Source organism: Schistocerca americana, chromosome 4 (genome assembly GCF_021461395.2).
Source record: "Schistocerca americana isolate TAMUIC-IGC-003095 chromosome 4, iqSchAmer2.1, whole genome shotgun sequence".
Taxonomy (NCBI): domain Eukaryota; kingdom Metazoa; phylum Arthropoda; class Insecta; order Orthoptera; family Acrididae; genus Schistocerca; species Schistocerca americana.
The window spans coordinates 718,923,836-718,946,328 of record NC_060122.1 but is presented as its reverse complement, the minus strand read 5'-3'; the positions used below and the strand labels follow the sequence as shown (position 1 = coordinate 718,946,328).

Below are 22,493 nucleotides of genomic sequence, written 5' to 3'. Positions count from 1 at the left end.
AGCATACAGGATGACTTAGGCAAAATTTTTAGTTGGTGTGATAATGGCAGCTTGCTCCAAATGTAGAAAAAAGTAAGTTAATCCTTATGGGTAGGAAAAACAATGCCATAACATTCGAGTACAGCCTTATTAGTGTACTGGTTGACACAGTCGTATCTATTAAATATCTATGCATAATGTTGCAAAGCGATATGAAATGGAGCAAGCATGTTAGGACAGAAGCAAGGAAGGCGAATTGTTGACTTCAGTTTATTGGGAGAATTTTAGGAGAGTGAATCTCATCGATAATAGAAACCATATATGGAACACTGTTGTGACCTGTTTTTGAGCAGTGTTTGGGATTCCCACCAGGTCAGATGAAAGGATGACCATGAAGTGATTCGTAAGTGTGCTGTCTGAGTTGTTACCGGTAGGACAAACTGTTAATCGATGGCACTATCGGGATGTTTTGCAACGCATGTTAGAAGGGAACGGTCTGAAATAAGGCGACACAATTGATGGTTCTTGCATCAAGATAATGCACCCACACATTCATCCCTGTTGGTGCGTCACTGTTGCACAGACAACGAAATCACTGTGCTGCTTCATCCCCCGTACTCTCCAGGCCTGGCCACTGCAACTTTTTTTTATTTACAAAGTTGAACGATAGACAAGATAAAAGAAAATTCGCAAATGATACTTCACTTGATCCAGCAAGAGGTGTTCCAAGACTGCTTCTGAAAGTGGAAATGGCATTGGGAGTGGCGTATCAGTTGAAGAGGAAAGTATTTCAAAGGAAACCATGCACAACAGGAAATGTGTCATAGTCAGGATGACTTTATATTTTTTATTTTGCTGTCATTGAAATTTGTAATTTCACTGTGTTTGTTCATCTTGTAAATAACAGTATAAATCTGTCACTGACCTATGAGTTCACTTTTAGTAGGTTATGTTGCATGTGTAAAAGTGTTGTATGTAGGAATCTACAAAACTGTGTGCACACATCTCATATATATGTTCCATAAAATGTCCATGTAGTTGACGAAATCTGTATCAGGTACATGATTGGTTGTTGATTAATGAATAACTATATAACTTGAGTAAACTATGAATTGGTTAATGTAACACATCCCAAGGCATCAGTTGGTCAGTTTGCCAATTGAAGGAAGTTTTAGCCGGCCGCGGTGGTCTAGTGGTTCTAGGCGCGCAGTCCGGAACTGCGGGACTGCTACGGTCGCAGGTTCGAATCCTGCCTCGGGCATGGATGTGTGTGATGTCCTTAGGTTAGTTAGGTTTAAGTAGTTCTAAGTTCTAGGGGACTGATGACCACAGAAGTTAAATCCCATAGTGCTCAGAGCCATTTGAACCATTTTGAAGGAAGTTTTAGGGAGTAAATACTGTAGAGGGACACCAGGCTCGAATACAGTAAGCTGGTTTAAATGGATGTAGGTTGCAGTAGTTATGCAGAGAAGAAGAGGCTTGCACAGGGTAGACTAGCATGAAGAGCTGCATCAAATATCTTAAGACTGTAGGCAACAACAATAACAAGAGAGAAACAGCAATTATTTATTGTAAGTGAGGAGGCTGAACCTTTTTTCAAAGTACCAGCTCTCTTTCTAATTTATTTCATTAAAATAAAAATGAATAGTAATGCAATATTTTATTATTAACACAGTATACTGATCAAGTTTCTGTTATTTGCTTGGCTTTTTTAATTTTTACTGTGATTTGCATTATGTTCCCTCATGCTGTGTTGTTTGAAGAGAACATAACACTGTCAGTGCAGTGGCAACTTACCTAAAACTGCAAATGCTCCCTGCTTTTGGACTGCTAAAGATATATGTCAACAAATTACAAGTTCATTTGTAAGATAGGAAACACCACTTTTACAGACTTTATTTCAGTATCCACCAAATATGCATATATGTTAACTCTCAATACAGTTTGCAAATCTTGGACCTCAAAATTTTTATTCAATTAATTACTTTATTTAATCTGATCAGGTTAAAGCTTTCGAGCCCTCTCCTACATTGAACCAGGATTTCATACATACAGCATTTTTTAACAATCAAGTTAACTAAGAAATTACAGTAATTTTAATGTAACAAATAATAATAAAATTGTATTACTAGAATTAAAAATGATTTGAATGTATGTAAAGACAATATTGATAAATAGTACTGATTCAGAACTAATATTTATTTATTTATTTATTAGTCCAGGCATCATTTTAGTACATTGTTTGTACATGTGATGTAGGACAGTGGTAAACCTAGTTAATTTACAATACATAATAGCAGTTATTAAGTGAGATGACATGATAAGCATGATGTAAACTATTTGTGAAATGACAGTTAGTAAAATTTGGTAAAAGAGGTTTACTTATTATGATGTTATATAAATTCAGACAAAGAATAGAAGCAGCAGTCAAGCAACAACTGTTGTAACTTTGTTTTTAATGCACTTAATGTTGGTATGCATTTTAGGTAAGACGGCAAATGGTTATATAACATAGCTCCAGTATGAACACTCCTCTTTTGCATACATTTGTATTTACTGTGTTCATCTTTTATCTTCATCTTCTGATAGTTTCATATGTGTATATATCATAGTTGTGTCTGAAGAAATCTTTCTTCTTTAAGATGCTCCCTTTTGTGAAAATTAGTATCTCGTATATGTGCAAGCAAGGCAGTGGCAGAAATTTGGAGAGTTTTAAAAAGGACTCTAAAGGAATCCTTTCATTTACCTTTTTTATCACCCTGATAATCTTTTTCTGTATTTTAAATGTTTTTGTAGAATTTGGAGAATTCCCCCAAAAAATTATTCCGTACATAAGTAGTGACTGCATATTACAATGGCACATTGTCACCATTGATGAGCAGCTTGTAGTCTGAGTGAGGATCCTAATAGCATATGCTAGTGAATTTAGTCTCTTATTTAAAATGTTTAGGTGCATCTCCCACTTCAGATCTGCCTGAAAATGAATGCATAGAAATTTTGTATGACTGACCTTTGACACATTTTTTCTTTCGACAGTGAAAACAGGGTTTGCAGGATGGAGGTTTTGTGTGATATAGAAGTTAACTGCCACAGTTTTCACAGAACTTATGATGAGCTTATTGATCGTCAACCAGTGCATTATGGTGTGCATAACTGATATTGCAGCCTCCTGCAGATTTTCCTCATTCTGTGATTTAATTAGTATATTAATCTCATCTGCAAAGAGTACAGTGGTTCCATCTTGTATTTTACTAGCCAAGTCCTTTATATACAGCAGAAATAGGACAGATCCCAGAACTGACCCTTGTGGGACTCCATACTTAATTTTCTCCTCATCACTGTGAAAACTAGAAATTTTTGTGTGTTTCACTATCTTTGTGTTTTATTTCTGTAATGACAATTAATCTGATATGATAGGAGCCACCTCTCAGACTGGCCTCTAATTCCATAATTACTTAATTTGCACAAGAGGATGCCATGATCAAAGGCTTTATTAGATCCAGAAATAGTCCAGATACATATTGCTTATCACCCACTGCTTTTAATACTCTATTTAAGAAGGCAAAATTTGCTGTCTGAGTTGACTATCCAGCTCTGAACCCATATTGGGAGTCACTTATCAGCCTCTCCTTGTTTAAGAAAACTGTTAAACTTCTAAGGAACATTTTTTTCATAATTTTCCTGAAGCCTGGCAATACTGAAACTGGCCTATAATTAGCAGTATCACTTTTTGCGCCATTCTTAATGCAAAGGTTTATTTTTGCAGTTTTTAGATTATTTGGAAACACACCACTCTCAAAAGATGAATTTACTATGTCTGTTAGTGGTTCCGCAACAAATTTTGTGCTAACTTTGACAATAACATCTGGTATCTCATCAACACCCACTGAATAATTATTTATTAGGTAAGTCTTTTAGGAGAGAATTGTGGAGTGAAAAAATTGTAGAGGTAGACCAAGAGATGAATACACTAAGCAGTTTCAGAAGGATGTAGGTTGCAGTGGTTACTCAGAGATGAAGACGCTTGCACAGGATAGAGTAGCATGGAGAGCTGCATCAAACCAATCTCTGGGCTGAAGGCCATAGCAACAACAAGTCTTTTAGGATTCTTGACAGTTCCTTAGGTGTTGCTGGATACATGAATAATGTATTTGAATGAATTTTTTGATCTGAGTGACTGGCTGGCTGCTTGTCAAGGTGTGTATTTATTAACTGCTGTGCTGTATTAGAGAAATAATTCTTGAAAGCACTAGTCACATGTTTGGGTCAGATAGTTTATTTTTATTCATAATCAGCTCTATATTACTGTGATTATTTGGCCTGCTGCCCATTTCTTTCCTTATAATTTGCCAGTTGCATTAGTTTTACTCTTGGAATTACACAGTATTTTGTCATTTTCTAGTTTTTTTTGCTTTTGAAATAACACGTGTTAGTATTCTTTTGTATCTTTTGAAATATGTAACAAAGTCAGGATTAGCATTTTGCTTGGAGTACGTATAAGCTCCTTTTATTTTGACATGATATCCCTATTCCTTTTGTAATCCACTTGTGTGTGTGTGTGTGTGTGTTTTTTTTTTTTTTTTTTTTTTTTTTTTAGTGGAATTAAATGTAGATATTTTCTTGGGAAAAGCCATTTCAAAAAAATTTTTTGAATGTAGCCATAAACTAATAGTATTTCTCATTGGTATTGTTACAGTCATATACATCTTTCCAACTTTCACCCTTTAGGAGAAAAGAAAAATATTCCACATTTTTTTGTACTGAAATTCCTTACAGTGTGTCATATTCTACTGGGAATTGAGTGTCCTGAAATATTCATAGCAAGAATTTGAGCATTGTGATCACTAAAACTTGTGTCTACAACTTGCATGTTATAAGCATAGTTGCGTGTATTTATCAAATCTGATCAATAATAGATGCAGAGGTTGGCGTTTTTCAAGTTGTTTCAGTTACCGTTGCACTGATGTTGAACGATTGTAGAAGATTTATAATGCCATCTCTGAATTTATTGCATTTCGAGAAATCAATATTAAAGTCACCACATATAATTATATTTTTCTTGGGAGAGTGAATTTCTTCCAAGAGTCCCTCCATGCAATTGTAAAACACTTTTTTGTCTCCATCTGGTGATCTGTATACACAAATAATAACTATATTTTGCCTTGGTAGTTGAGCTATAAAGTGTTGTATATCTTTTTCACAGGACAGTTTATGGTGTCTAGTTACACTATTGAAGTCAATATTTTCTCTAACATATACACAGGTACCCCCATGACTCGATATTTTCCTACAAAACACGCTTGCAAGTTTGAACTGAGGAATGCATGTTTGTTCTAACGTATCTTGTTTGAACCAGTGTTCTGTGAAGCATACTACAGAAATATCATTTAGGTTATTTAACATTATTTTTATGTAATTTAGTTTATTTGAGGGTGATTGAACATTTTAATGGAGTAATTTAAAATTAGGTAAAGGGAGTAAATCATTTCTTGCTTGACCACTTCCCTCACTATTTTAGCTAGTGTACTTAGTGGGAAAAAATCCTCATGTTTTCCAGTTATGGCATTCACGGTGTTTGACGTATGGCTTCCTGGTTCACCGTGTGTTGGTTCCTGCCTGTCTTCTGTTGAAATGTTCTCTATTTCCACTTTTTTTTCGTCCTTTCTCACCCATATGTCCATTAATGACTGCCTTGTGGCTGCATTTGATGGTTTGAACTTTAAACTAGGAAGTGTGTTTTTGTGACTTTCTTCAAGCTTATTTATTGTTATATACTGGTCCGTAACTGTCTGTTTTTTCGTGGGTGGCACTTTCACTTCAAGATTGGCACTTTTTATCTGATTGTCCATTTTCGCATGCTTTTCTCCTGTACCGGTACTTGGTTTTTCAGTTTTCACCATGTGTATGAAAGAAGCAGGCTTATTACAAATGCGAATCTTTCATTGTTTGTTTAGATGTAAACCATGAGTTGTATATTCATTTCTTTTCAGTTGTTCAATTTCGAAATTTTGCAGATAATCTCTTGTTACATACGCCTGTGGCAGTGTTGATTTTTCTACCATAACACAATTTACAGAACTAATTTTTTTCATTTAGGCCTTGTGCATCATGTCTACGCAGTATTGGATGAATTATTACATTCGTTTTGTGTGCGAGTTTAAATGTATATTCCAAAGAATCTATCATGTTCTTCTGAAATTCTTCCAGAGGTTTTTCAGTGTCATTTGTGCCACCAATAACAATTAATGTATCAGTTAATTTGTCCACATGTTTCATAACTTCTGTAATTGGCACACCATGTTTTATAATACTTTGCACATTGAATTTTTTACCTAATTTGCCTTGTAGTATACTCCCACTGTTTCTGCCATGACTGTCATGTAAAATAAGCACTTTTTCTCCTTTTGTAGCAGTTATTTGAGGCCTAACAGATTGCGAGTTTTCACAACATGATAAGGATTTTTCACTGCATCTTGTTCACAATGAGGTATTAGTGCTTCTGGGTCCTTGATTTTAATCTTCATGACACTGTTTTCTTCTTGCAACACTTTCTGAACTTCGTTCGTGATCACTTTTTAATACTAGCAGTGCTACTACTACTATTGCTGCTGTTGCTGTTGCTGCTGGTGTAATAATAATAATAATAATAATAATAATAATAATAGTGACAATGGCAGGCACAAAACGTATTTATAGATGTACTGAAGTGATATTTTTGCCATAGTGAGGTATGAAGAAGAGCTTGTTATAAAGAAGGCTGTAGTGGGATAAAACAGGGACAAAGGTTGACGTTATTGTTTCTTATGTAGATGTGTCATTAACTATCTTTTGAAGTGGAGCTGTTATTGGTTCACTGATATAAATAAGGAGATGATTCCAGAGGTAGATTCCTGCTACTGGAAAGAATTTCAAGAAAGCAGCTTAGTCGCTGAGTGGGACTCGAAGAATTTTGCTCTGGCGGTGAAGAGTTTTTCTGCTATGTTGGAGCTTGCTTCAATGTTGAGTCTGTGTAGTTCTGCTCAGACAGTACAAATCTTCTTGTTCATTTTACCAAATAAACGTTCATCAAAATTAATCTTCATCTGAGACTGTATGCCTTAAATCCAATAAATAAATTGATCATTTTATGCAAATAATACATCTAAATCTCACAGACAACTTCACATGGAATTATTTCAACTGTTTTACACCCCAGTGTGTATGGGAGAAGCCACTATGCTACATTATGATTTGCAGGCTGTAGAGAGAATTAACATGAAAATGCCACTGTGACAAAAATATTGTATTATATTTTTTTAAAAAGGTAGGATAAGTGAATGTAACACTCAACTCACATCCTGTAATGTTTTTCTTCTTCATGGTATATACAGAACAATAAGAATGAATGTGTGAATGATATTTGCAGCTGCTCTGTCCCCCCGTCCTAATTGTGCTGGCATGTAGTTGTTTCCATCTTTTGTTAATATTAAAATTATGACATCAGTAAGCATTACTTTTTTAAAAATCCTCCTGTGTTCTTGGTACATCGTTTATAGAGGTCAGGAAGAGGAAGGGGCAAAACCCTGAACCTTGCAGGAGACCATGTTTCTCCTCTCTGAATTTATTGTTATTCCTGTTGTAACACTTCCTAATGTGCCACCTGTTTTCTGTTCTTAAGATAAGACTCCATCCATCCAAGATGAATATCTTTAATACATTACCATTCCATTGTAGAATTTTGTGACCTACGTCAAAAGCCTTGGCCAAAGGAAATGCCAAGAGGGCAGTTTTTCTTGTTTAGCTCGACTGAAACTGAATTCATGAATCCATATATTGCTTCCTCAGAATAGAAGCATTTACATAATTCAAACTGTTAAAAAGTGTCTCACATGGAGTACTCTGTGGTAGGCTATCTTCAAAAAATGTTTTGAGAACACGGGAAAGAGGGAGAGGAGACTATAATTAGTGGTCAGTAGCTTATCTCCACTTTTACAAATTGGCATTGCTACCATGTACAGCAGTCTTTCATGAAATGACCTAAGAACAGTTACAAAAGTAACTCGCTGGAGATGCTACCAAATCAGCACACGGATTTAATACCTAGGTTGAAATACTGTAATAATAAGATGAGTTACTGCTTTTTAGTGACGAAAAGATTTTTGTGATCTCTTTAACAGGTGATTTGACAAAACTGATGTCTAATGTTTGAGTATACAATGCATGTCAAAGTAAATAATGCATTTCGAAGTAAATCTGATAGATCCACCTTTGGTGGCTATTTTTTGTCACTGTGTATTCAGCTACAATTATGAATTTTAGTGGCTAATAATTTGAATTTATTATGATCTGTCTCTTTGCTACTTTCAACAGAGAATTGAATATCATTTGCTTTACTGAGTATATTCATTTCAAGTCTAGTAATGCTCCAAATTGTCAAGGCCTTGTTCTTGAAGTGTTGAACTTTTTGTGCATACTTCATGGATTTTGCCTTTTGAATGACAGTGAAGAATTTTGCTGTATGCTTGTAGTGTATTTTTTAAGTCTTCATCAGAGTTAGTTCTCTGTCTTACATAGATTAGATTAGATTAATACAAGTTCCATGGATCATGAATACGATATTTCGTAATGATGCGGAACGAGTCAAATTTTCCAATACATGACATAATTAAGTTAATTTAACAACATAATTAATGATATCAATATAATGGAAGGAAACATTCCACGTGGGAAAAATTATATATAAAAACAAAGATGAGGTGACTTACCGAACAAAAGCGCTGGCAGGTCGATAGACACACAAACAAACACAAACATACACACAAAATTCAAGCTTTCGCAACAGACTGTTGCCTCATCAGGAAAGAGGGAAGGAGAGGGGAAGACGAAAGGAAGTGGGTTTTAAGGGAGAGGGTAAGGAGTCATTCCAATCCCGGGAGCAGAAAGACATATGTCTGCTTGTGTCTGTATGTGTGGATGGATATGTGCGTGTGTGCGAGTGTATACCTGTCCTTTTTTCCCCCTAAGGTAAGTCTTTCCGCTCCCGGGATTGGAATGACTCCTTACCCTCTCCCTTAAAACCCACTTCCTTTCGTCTTCCCCTCTCCTTCCCTCTTTCCTGATGAGGCAACAGTCTGTTGCGAAAGCTTGAATTTTGTGTGTATGTTTGTGTTTGTTTGTGTGTCTATCGACCTGCCAGCGCTTTTGTTCGGTAAGTCACCTCATCTTTGTTTTTATATATAACAACATAATTAAGTTAATATAACTTATATAGCTTTCTCTTCCTACCACACGATACTTTGGTCCCGTATGTTAACCACCCTTTCTCTCAACCTTCACAGTTATTATATCTAACCCTTTGTGATGGAAAACTGGGTTTATAATGCTGTTAGAATGTTTTTAAGAAAAGAATCAAATTTTTCCTGTACTATATGTCCTTGGCAGACTTCTTCCCTTTATTTCATCCTGTAAATTCGTCCTGAATAGTGTAACTGCATCAAAATTTACAGTTCTGCGGTACAGCCATAGTGTCCATGATTGCTTTATAGTTGTCAGATGTATTTGAAATCCATCTTTGTAACTAGTAGATGAATTTCAAATACCTTTAATAACTGTGAAAATCCACTTTCCCTTCTTGGTTAAACATTAGCGATGTGGTTTTTCTTTTGCTGCCATTTGACTACCAGATAAACCATTTATCATGGGATTCACAATTGTGTTATAAAATGCGGCTGGATTTAGAAATGAAATGCCCATTTCTTTTCACCGTGTCCTATTTTTGTTGGGAATGTTACCATGGAGATCAAACCTAAGGTGTACATCAGCAACTCTAGTGCCCTCGACAATCAGTATCCCAGATGAAATCGGTATTGAAATCTCTTCATACAATCACTTGCCCGTTATAGCTCTAAGTCTAATTATGGCTCTCTCTGATTGCTTCACGAAATTTAAAATGTTCATGTTAGAGGCTGTAAAGTGTCATAATTGCCATCTTGGATGAAACTTTCTGGCACATTAAAACTGTGTGCAGTCTCAGACTTGAATGCCGGACCTGTACGATTTGCAGGCAAGTGTTCTACTAACTGAGCTACCAAAGAATGACCCACAAACTTCACTCTCTGTCTTATTTTCAACAGTACCTCTTCTCCTACCTTCCAGACTCTACAGAAGTTCTCCTTTTTGCAGGACAAGCACTTCTGGAAGAAAGGATACTGCGGAGAGTTCACTTAACCAAAACTTGGGGGATGTTTCCAAGTTCTCTCTCTGCAATGGGGTGTGCACTGATAAAAAAAACTTCCTGGCAGATTAAAACTGTGTGCCGAACTGTGAAGGCTGTGGCTAAGCCATGTCTCTGCAATATCCGTTCTTCCAGAAGTGCTTGTGCTGTAAGATTCTCAGGAGAACTTCTGTGATATTTGGAAGGTAGGAGATGAGGTACTGGTGGAAGCAAGGCTGTGAGGATGATTCATGAGTTCTGCTTGGGTAGCTCAGTTGGTAGAGCACTTGACCGCGAGAGGCAAAGATCCAAATTTTGAGTCTTGATCCATCACACAGTTTTAATTGGCCAGGAAGTTTCATATCAGCATACACTTCACTGCAGAGCAAAAAATTCATTCTGCTATCTTGTTTGTTTCCAAGCCTGTTACTAAAGAATAGCACTCAGAGTTCAGTGCAGCACTTATTGAGGTCTATGCTCTAGGACTTTGTTGCAGTTTTTGTGTATCTAGCCACTCCTCCCTTTTCTTGTATCCATCCCCCACCCCCCTCCCTATTTTTTGTTTAACTATTACAGAAAAGTTGTACCGACTAGTTTCTCTCTAGATGCATCTGCTCAATGTCTGTTACCTCCAATGATGCACTGTCATGCATAGTATACCTGTAGAAATACCTTTAGATTTTTCAGTTTCCTGTAGTCATATTAGAAACTTATATTTATTGTATAGAGCTTCTTATGTTTTGATTGAAAAGGCCAAATGTATTAAGATTGCTATCCATTGTGCTGTCCAGGCTGCTGTTTGGGTTCTGTTTCCCTGCTGATTGTTGGAACTAATTATTTGATAACACTGTCTTTCAGGAACATTTACCCTAATATAAGGTAGTGAAAATAATTGAAGTCACAGGAATTTGGGGCGGAGGGTGATATGAATGTGTGTGTGTGTGTGTGTGTGTGTGTGTGTGTGTGTGTGTGTGTGTGTGTGTGTGATGACATGTTGTCTTCTACTTTAGTTACTATGATTGTAATAAAAAAATTCACTTGTTTTAGATTGAAGAACATGAGATTGATGCCACTGGTGGTGATAAAGTGGTTGAAGATGATAATGGTGATGAAGATGAGGGTGGTAGTTGTGGTGGTGATGGTAACGATGGTGATGATTTGAGTATCAGTGTCAGTGTTAAAAATATTCCAGAAAGTGACCAGGAAATCAATAACCAACAAGAAGCAATTGTGAGCGAAGACCGGAATATTGAATGTACAGTTAACGACAACTGTGGCGCTGTTCCTGTGACATTGTCTACATTAGAAAGTTTATCAGTAAGCAGGAAAGCAGCAGACGTGACAGGACCTCAGAGGCAGTTGTATCCTGAAAAGAGGTGAGATTTACAATCATAAGTCAGTGTTATGTATTTTTTAATTTGTTATGTACTAAATATTTTGATAGCAAAAATAATCTCCAAAATTAGCATAACAAAGAAAAGAGAGTTTATTTCTTGAACGGGATGTCAGAGGGATTGTAGTAAAAGGTAAAACATCAACACAAGGCATTTGAAGTGCAATAGCAAGGAAAATGTGTAATTGTAAGAGTTCTGAAACAAAATACCCTTACTCTTAAGGAGATGTAATTGAACAGAAAAATCACTTTCGTTAATAGATAGTATTTTCATAGATCAAGATAAATTTAATCAAATAAACATTTATCCTTTTAAGAATGGTCTTTCTGATCATGATGCACAGCTAGTTACAGTATCTGACCTAGCTTCACACACTACTGCAAAACAATCCTCCAAAATGGCACATTCAGTTAACGATTTAACAATTGCAAATTTTTGGAAAAGCTTGCAGCAGTTAGACTGGGATGAGTTGCTTTGGGACCTGATGCTAATTTAAAATATAATTTGTTTCATGATATGTTTGTGAGTATTTTTGAAAACAGTTTCCGTAAGAACACAGTGAAATATACCGTATTTACTCGAATCTAAGGCGCACTTTTTTTCCGGTTTTTGTAATCCAAAAAACCGCCTGCGGCTTAGAATCGAGTGCAAAGCAAGCGGAAGTTCTGAAAAATGTTGGTGGGTGCCGCCACAACTAACTTCCGCCGTCGAATATATGTAGCACTACACAGGCATGCTTTGTAGGCACAATGATAAATACTGGCACCAAAACCTCTGCGTCAGTAAATAAATTAAAAAAAGGGTAAAAGACGAGCTTTTTTCTCCGCCCGAGTTTCGACCACTGTATTTTCATACATTATCCAACGAAGTAAATACAAATTCCATATTGTTCATCTTCGAATGTAGCAGCATTTCAATGTACTATGAAAATCCGACTGGCAAGACTGTTTGGGATGTTTGTCAATATGGCCAACTCTACATTCTGAATTTTTTCCTACCTGTGAGAAGAGATGGTTGCTAATAGCAACTTTTATGAATTGTGAATCACACGCAGTATTCTCTTCACCATAAGAATAATACGAATATAAACATTTTGCCATGTATTGTTTCGTGTTTGCTGCTATCTCATTTAAATCCTGTCTGCCTAATAAACTACGAAACTAGAGTGAGACAACAGCAAACGCAGAAGAATGTACAAATCATGTCATGTTTATAATCGTATTATTCTTATGCCTAATAGTGATACAGTCAGAAATGAAGCACGGCAATTGACTAGAATTTTAAATCTAAGAAGACTAATTTCTGTGCAGAATGTAATGTGCTAAAGAGGCGCCTGCAAAGATTTTCAAACGGAGAAAAATTTTCGCTAAACTCTCGTTCAGAACTTCTATCATACGCAGTCTATTATTTGGTTCTTGTTGATCATTATCAAAGAAAGCAGCAGTGTAAGTAACAACAAATAGCAGTCTCTTGCCATTGTTTCGCTAATGAGACGATTCCTCTCTTTTTTAATTGTAAGCGGCGGTAGCGTGCACAAAAGCAAGCCGTAAACACGCACTATAAGAATGCGACAAACATTGCATGACACAGTACAGTAATGCATTTTCAGCTTAGAGTGACGTATAACCTATAACAAAGAAAACGGTGCTTATTAGATCAAACAAAAGTAAGCAATCAATTCAAACCAGACGAAGCACGTGAAAAAGGAAGGGTACCCATATAAATACGGACGGAGCGCCTAACGCATAGCAATGGCTACCTGGTAAAGCTTAACTGCTAAGCTTATGACTCGAACCAAACTACTGTAGCTGTATCGTCATTCATTCGACCTAAATTGTGTCTCATATTACAATGGACCAACTTTGTTTTGATTTGGAGGTGCGGCCTAAAACTTTTCTCTCCCTTTGAATTTCGAGTCTCAAATTTCAGGTGTGGCTTAGATCCGGGAAAATTTTTTTTCCTCGACTTCGAGTCTCATTTTTCAGGTGCGGCTTAGATTCGAGTGAGGCTTAGATTCGAGTAAATACGGTAATTGTAAGTAACCATGTAAAAAACCATAGCTTACTAAAGAGACAAAAATATCTTGGAACCAGAAAAGGGAAATGCATCTAATAGTAAGACAGAGTAATGACCCAGAAACAGTCAAATATTATAAAAACTACTGTGCTGTATTAAGGAAAGTTATCAAAAAGTTAAGAAGTATGTGTATTATGTGTGAGATGCTAATTATAATAATTTGACATATTGTTGAAAGGGTGACAGGGCAACCAAGAGCACAGAAAGACCGTATTACCATAAGACAGAATGAAAAGTTTATGAACAAAAAGTCAGAGGTTGAAAATATTTTTAATAATCATTTTTTAAATGTTTTGAAGGAAGAAGGATCCAGATGTTCATTAGGAAAAGCAATGCTATATATGGAGGAGGCATTACGTATGCAATTTGATAAAATTGAAATTTTTCCCATCTCTCCTTCTGAATTTAGGAAAATAATAAACTCATTCAAAGGTAAAAGTTCACATGGAATTGATGGCATCTCCAACAGTGTACTAAAAGCTTGTTACCAACAGATAAGTAGGATTCTCAGCCACATATGTAATAGTTATCTGCAACAGGGCATTTTTCCTGTTAGACTGAAATATTCTATTGTTAAATCATTGGATAAAATGGGGGATAGGTCTGATTTCAACAGCTACTGCCCAATCTTACTTCAGCTTTGTCCAAAATTCTTGAAAAAGTAATATATTCAAGAGTAGTTTCACATATTTTTAAAAATAAAGTACTAAAAAGATGGCAGTTGATTTGCAGAAAGGATTTTCAACAGAAAATGCTCTATATGATTTCAATGATCAAATATTAAATGCTCTGAATGAACAAACATCACTGATCAGGATTTTCTGTGATACCTCAAAGGCTTTTGATTGAGTAAATCAAGGAAATTCTTCTAGATAAGGTTAAGTATTGTGGCATGAGTGGGACAGTGCACAAATTATTCAATTCATATTCAGTTGGAATAGTACAGAAGGTTGAAATAAACGGTTCATGTAATGTGCAAAAATCAGCAGATTCCTCAAACCGTGGAGGTATCAAGAATGACATCCTACAAGTTTCAATCTCAGGTCCGTTATTATTCGTAGTATATATTAATGACTTGTCACTCTATTTTCATGAAGACACGAAACTAGTTCGTGTTGCTGATGATACAAGTATAGTAATCACACCTAACAAACAAGAATTAGCTGAGGAAATTTTAAATAATGTCTTTCAGAAAATTATGTACCGATTCTCTGCAAATGGACTCTCATTAAATTTTTATAGAACACAGTATGTACAGTTCTGTACAGTATATGGCATAATGCCATTAATAAATATAGAGTATGAATGAAAATCAGTAGCTAATGCAGAATATTCCAATTTTTTTGGGTGTGTGCATTGATGAGAATTTGAATTAGATGAAACATGTTGATGATCTACTGAAACATTTGAGTTCAGTTACTTATGCTGTTAGGGTTGTTAGGAATGTTGGTGATAATCATGTAAATAAATTAGTTTACTCTGTCTATTTTCTTTTACTGCTTTCGGGTGGCATCATTAGGAAAAAAAAATATTCATTGCACAAAAGTGTATAATCAAAATAATAGCTGGAGCTGTAGTAGTTCTCCTGGATGGGGAATGTGATAAATGTTGATCACTGCTGGGGGATTAATTGTCAGTTTATAATCACTAGAGAGATGAAGGTTAAATGCATTAATTGCAAGTTCAGTAGCCCTTTGGTTTGATGGCACTTGCTACAAAAGCCTGTTTTTCTAGTCAGTCGAAATTGGCCTTAATAGTTGTCTTGGGTGCAGATGGAAAAGGTCATCATTAAAGGGAACAGTGAAACACTTGTCAGTTTCAGTGTAATGTGGAGAACATGGTTTGTTATGCAGCTGATTTCTGGTGAGAATATGGTGTCTAATTCTTTCATAAAGAGTCCAGTGATTGAAAAGGAATTGCTTGTGAGACTATCTGGTTACTATTTGCAGTAGTGAATGTGAAAGCTATGAAGACATCTAGCCCAAAGATGTTTTCCACCTATGGAGGGGCCACTACTGTTATTTATAAATGGCACACAACTTTCTTATTAATGCCGTCTATTAGAAGAATCTTCCTTCACGGAATCTGATGGTAGCCATTTACCACTAACATTCCAGTGGGTGACTACTGGCAGGTGCACGGTTAATTTGCATGGTAAAATGTAAATGCCATGTGGCTAGGCCTCCAGTCGGGTAGACCATTCTCCCAGTGCAAGTCTTTCGAGTTGACGCCACTTCGGCGACTTGCGTACCGATGGGGATGAAATGGTGATGATGAGGACAATACAACACCCAGTCCCTGACTGGAGAAAATCTTCAACCCAGCCAGGAATCGAACCCGGGCCGTTAGGTATGACATTCTGTCGCGCTGACCACTCAACTACCAGGGGCGGACATTTTCATGGTGCCTGTGCTGAACTGGAATTGGGTCAGTTGTGATGAGGTCTATGAACATAACTTGATGGGTTTGATTACGGTGGTCAAATGATAGTTATGTTCATTCAGATGTTTGGGTTTCCATTAATCCTCAACTACTGTTTTGTTAAGAAAACAATGAAGCATGGCACCATCATCATCCTCATCATCATCATCATCATCATCATCATCAGTGTTCTGCCAAAAGGCTGGTTTTCACATGGTAGTTCTCCAGGCTGTCCGGTCTTCTGCCATCCTCTTCAGGTCTGCACAATTTCCTCTTCCCTTTATGTCGTCTATCACCTTGTATCTCCTCCTTCCTCTCAGTCTTCTCTCACAAACCAATCCTTCCAAAGCATCTGCTAGCAAGCACTCCCTTCCATGGGAGCATGGCACCAATAAGACATAAAAAAGACTTGAATTTGAAAAGGACTCAAAATATGATGTTCAAGGAAAACTAAGTTCTTTGAAGTGGCTAGGACAAACAGAGAATTTGGATTGATTGCATATTGTAAGAAAATATTACACATTATAAGAAGATCAAACAGGCCCCTGAATAGTGTCTGAAATTAATAATTCCAACAATAAAATTTGACCTACATGGCAGTATTTAAAAGAGAAGCTAGGAATCAGTGAGGATGGTGAGGGTTTTGTTAATGCAGAAAACAGTCAAATAACGATTTTAGTAACATGTTAATTAATCACTTCGTTGAAGATAACTCAGAAGATTGGAGTGGTGAGTTGAGGGATGAAACAATACAATACACACAAGAAGCAATGACACATACCTAGAGGAAATTCACAATTCCTCCATGCCCTGCCAGAAAGAAATTAAGAATTTAATTACAGGTAACTCTTTGAACTCATGGAACTGATAAAATTTTAGATGACATATTAAGATCCTGTCTTCACACACATGCAATTTATTCAGTCACAGTCAGGATTTTTCCAGGAGAACTGAAATATAGTATTATCAGACCCCTGTAGGGGATAGGTTATAAAGCAGCTATTAATAATTACTGACAAGCCCTCTACTTACCTACCCTTCGAAAGTAGTGGGAAAGGTTATGTAAAAACACCTCTCTCAAAGTAAGATGCGTAGTCAGCCTCCATTTGGATTTCAAGAGAGTTTCTTCACAGAACATGTTTTTTTTATTTTTTTTAATTTTATTTTATTTATTTATTTCTTTTTTTTTTTTTTTTTTTACGAATCGCATCAGAAAATATTAGTGGCAAAATGTTACCTACCTAGTATTTCCTGTGACTGGTCAAAAACATTTGCTTGTGCAGTTCACGTTGTTCTCACAGAGAAGCTCAAATATTATTGTACAGTATGTCTTGCTGGTAACATTTTTCATACCTAACTAACATGATACTGAGGCTTGTATTAAGAAACTCAAAGAGTGTGCATCTTCGGAATGAGGAATAATCATTACAAATGTACCCCAGGGATCTGTATTGGATCCACTCTTATACATAAGTAAATGATTTTCTATCATATTTCCACGAAGCAGAAATAGTTCTCTTTACTGATGGTGCAAGTATTATAATAAAGTCTAATCTGCATCTACTTCTGTATTCTACATGCCATCTTATGGTGTGTGGCACAGGATGTACTTTATGTATCACTGTTATTTCCGACCTTTCCTGTTCCAGTCACAAATGGCATGCTGCAAGAATCATTGTGGTAAGCCCTTGAGCTTGAATCTTTCTAATTTTCACGAGATATACTTTGAAGGAAACAATGTATTGGTTGACTCTTCTAGAAACACATGCTCACTGAATTTTGACAGTGAACAAACTGTGAACATAAAGCCTCTCTGCCACAGGATTTAGATGAGAATCTCTGTGACACTTTTGTGCTTACTAAATGAACCAGTGACAAAATGCATTGCTCTTCTTGGATGTTCTTTATTTCTTCTTATCAGTAATATCTGGTATTAATCCCGGACTGACAGGCAATATTCAAGTATTGGTCGAACAAGTGTTTTGTAAGCTACCTCCTTCATGGCAGGCCTACACTTCCTGAGGATTCTTTCAATGAATCTGTCTTGCATCTTCCTGACCTGTGATTAGTTTTTTGTGGTCGTTCCACTTTAATTTGCTCCATATGCATACTTCTAGGTATGTTGTGATTATGATTGCTTCCAGTGATTATTCTGCAATCATGAACTGCTTTCTGATGTTGTGATTTCTTTGTATGCAACAGCATCATCCATAAAAAGCCTCATTGAACTTCCAACATTATCCACTAGGTCCTTTACATACTGTACACCCACTTGTGTGCATAATCATTGTTGGGAAGTGATGTGGGCTTGTAATTAACATATGGTACTCATGTACAGAAAAAAGAAACCATTTAGGCTTATTTGGTCATGTGGATTACATGGTTGGCATTGTCAGGGATGGAGGAGGTAGCTATAGTTGCCCCATAGCCATCTCAGAGGAAAAGGGAAATGCGAAGGTAAAGAAGACCAAGTCATTTAGCATCTGTTGTAAGAAATGTTTTCCAGCTGCACCTCTGAAAGCCCTTGATCTCACAAATCAGGTGATCCTGTGGTGTGTTTTGATTGGTAGTGTCACTTTGCCAATGACGACTCAGCCCATTCCAGTGTGAAGCAGTTAATTGTTGTTGTATCAGGGAAAAGGTGACACACAATACTAGTGACCTCTTTGTAAAATTTAAATAACAGAAATTTCTTGTGTTTGTGGTGTAGGAGCACCTTGTATGTCTCCTACCCTCTCCCAGAAAAAATTCAGGACATGTGAATTTGATGACCTCAATGGGTCCTTAAATCTAGGACTAACAATACTTTAATTGTTTGTACTCAAATTACTTTTGAGACACAAATCATCCACATTTGTCCAAATATCCTTAGGTACCTATTTACCTAGGTAGTTAGCTCTATGCAATAATATTAATTAATTACCATGCCAGTCAAATAATTTTATTGTTATATCACTTGTGGTGTTTACGATGAAATTCTGATCTTCATATGTAACAACAAAAATAATCAATTATTGACAATATAATGGAAATGGATACATAAAAAAATCTTCTCTCCAAGCGGTGGTAGGAGAACACACACACACACACACACACACACAAACACACACACACACACATACACATATACAAAGGTTTAACTCCTACAAACTTTTGGAGCCAGTGGCTCCTTCTTCTGGCAGAAGAGTTGAAGGGGAAGGAAAATGGCTGGAGGGGTTTAAAAAAAGAGGTACAGTTCAGAAAAGTCTCCCAGAACACTGGGTCAGGGGAGACTTACCGGATGGGATGAGAAGGAAAGACTTTCCTGGGTAACTTTTCTGAACTGTACCCCTTTTTCTGAACCTCTCCAGTCCTTTTCCTTCCCCTTCAACTCTTCTGCCAGAAGAAGGAACCACTGATGCTGAGAGCTTGTAAGAGTTAAATCTTTTTGAGCATGTGTTCTCCTACCGCCACTTAATGAGTAGATTTTTTATCTGTCCATTTACATGATCTTCAGACATGTTTGATAAGGCTGTATTCAAGTAGATTCTATTAATTGGGTGATGATTGTAAATCACCACTCCTTTTCATTAAGGTAACTTTTGTAACTGTTCTTAAAATTCGATTGATTTAAATTTAAAGGAGAATTTTATGAATAATCTGACAATGTTGCTATGGGTTCACCCGTGTCACCAGTAGCGTGTGATTTTTTTATGGAACATTTTTAGTGACAAACATTAATTAATGTGCCACTAAAGTCTTCCTATTGGCCCCGTTACATGGACAACACATTTGTTATGTGACTACACAGTAAAGAAGAGCCTCAGAGATTCCAGTTTCTTAAATAAGAGTGAACCCAAAATCAATTTTAATTTTCAGTAGAGAGAGTGAGGTCAGCCTCCCATTTCTAAATGTGTTGGTATGTAGCTCTGATAATCCACCAGGATACAAAGGCTATAGAAAGCCTACTAACACAAGCAGGCATTTAGATACCACTTCACACCACCACCCAGCCCAGAAGAAAGGAGTACTCAACACACTTTTTTCACATGCCTTCCATATCAGTGACAATAACAACTTGAAATCAGAGATAGTTTTCTTAAAGAAGACATTGAATGCCAATGGCTACAATGGTGTGTCCTTAGATAGGGCTCTCAAATGAAATATTAATTATGCTACTAGGAAGGACTGCCTTCTCACTCTGTTAGGTTACCTTTCGTTTCTGGAATTACTGATTGCATCAGCAGAACCTGATGGAAGGATGGTATTATTGTAAGCAAATTAGACTTCTGCTGTCCAGTAAAAATGCACAAGCCAGAAATAATTTTAGTTGATGTTGGGCATCCCAAATAAGAGTCATAGGAGTTTTCAATAGTTTTCTGGCTTAAATGCTAAACTTTTGACAGCCAAAAAAAAACAGAAATTGTGGAATTTTTTCAGTTTACTGCTCATAAGTAAAAAATGATGCACCCTATGAAAAATTCCCAAAATATCAAAATGAAAGAACATAAAATTTCACGTAGAATGATGTACCTAAAAGTTAATAGCAGTTCAGTCCTTTAGCCACAACTGATCATCAGAGTTCAGCAATTTTTATCAACTTGGTGGGAAAGAGAGTTATGCTCATGTTCCAGTACCATCAAATCAGAAGGGGCTACTTCAGATAAAAAATGTCAGGCACGAAATTGTAGACTATCATATTTTATGTAATAAAAGCTCCTAATGTTTAGAATTCACTCATTCCTATCCAAAGATACCAATAAAAACGAGGAAGCATTTGTAACTCTAAATTCCTGCCAACACTTTTTGTAAAGTTAAATTATTTTGGAACTCCAAATCATCCACATTTGCCCAGATATCCAATTTTAAGGGTACTTTCGTTAGGTACATACCTATCTAGCTATTTAACTCTATGTATTAATATTAATTAATCGTCATGGCAGTTAACAGGCTTAATAAATGTGACTGGCAGCAAAAAATGCAAATAAATAATTACTCCAGACGCTAAAAGTTCCAATTCATAACCAGTATGGCTACTGTCAATATGAAGTTGTTGAGAGATAAATTCTTTACAAACATTCTTTAACCAATGATTTTTATGTATTTAACATTCATTTACAATTTATTTTCTTGATGTTTTTTTCTGCATTTTGAAGAAGGTGGTTCCTGGGAGGAAACTTCATCATGCAGTTCTCTGTCTTCTACTGGCATGGGATGTAAATCTATATCTTACTTGACGGTGGCAATCTCTTTCATCAGTTTACATCAAATTGAGGAAGATGTCCTCTTTGTGGAGAGTTCAGGCATGAAAAACACTTGCAGTCACTGCATATGGCCAAGCACTTTATGGATGCTTTCCTTCAGGAACAAGCTGCGTGGCATCCATTCTTGCTTGTGAAAGTTATTGTGTTGAGTAGTTCCTGGGATGCTGGTGGTTGGTGGTTGCTATGGGGATCAGACTGTTTTTTGTGGTGTTCCATCCCCTAGTATCAGTGGATACAGCTGATTGTTCCCCCAGGTATGAACCAGAGGGAGTGCTGGCAAGCAGTGGCTTCGGCGGGAGGCAAACATGCCAAATTGGAGTTATTGTTTTTCATTAAAGCTCTTTGGAACGTTTATAGATAAATTTCATTCAAAGGTTTCGAGCCACCACTGTGTACAAACACAAATGCACAATATTTTCCACTCTTGTATCAGCGACCTTATCTGGAATGGTGTTGGGATGCATGAAATCTGAAGCTACATAGTGGAGGCTTGTGTTATTTTGAAATGCATTTGTAAATCTGATTTTGCTCTGTCGAAAAATGTATAGGTGGTGTCAGAGCCACTGAAGGTGAAGAAATAACATCCCCATTAAGAAAGATTAGAATGTTTAGGAGTGTAACTGGATGCGTCTTGATTGCCTTTTTCAGGTTCCATAAGAAAGATATTCTTGACAGACTCTTCCTGCTCACTACTGTCAGCTATATGGTCAGTCAGCAGGACCAACAAATCAGTATCTTTCCTGACAATGAAGATTTTTGCCTCTCCCCCCTCCCCCCAATCTAGACTTTTGTGTGGTTGTGCCAACAATCAAGGGGTCTGCATCCTTAATGGCCTGCTTGACCCGACACCCTTCGCCAACATAATTTTTCTGTCAACACTGAGAGAAGACATTTCTTATAAGCTCATTTGGTAAGAAACATTCTTTTGGCATAATTGGTGACATTGTCTCATCAAGTAAAACAAGAGTTCAAGCTTTTCAGGCATATTCAGCAAGTTTTTTGCTTTTTAGCTCCCTCCTCAGGCTACCCATCAGACACTATGGTGCAGCTAGATACAAAGTGTTTTTTGACATGGTTCATGTACTTTTCAAGGATGGAGGAAAACACTTAACCAGTATTCCACACATCTTGGGGTAAGAGGAACCCACCATCAAGAACGAAGCACATGTTGCTTGCAATTTTAACCCT

General features: G+C 36.6%; 1 protein-coding gene across 1 annotated transcript in view; it reads left to right on the top strand.

The window, feature by feature from the left end:
- The window catches only part of LOC124612950 (zinc finger and SCAN domain-containing protein 2-like), a 187,004-nt gene that overhangs the window by 94,464 nt on the left and 70,047 nt on the right, over positions 1-22,493 (top strand). The window contains exon 4 of the mRNA XM_047141466.1: positions 11,219-11,547. Coding sequence (XP_046997422.1) covers positions 11,219-11,547 — 329 coding nt within the window. The remainder of the gene's footprint in view (positions 1-11,218; positions 11,548-22,493) is intronic.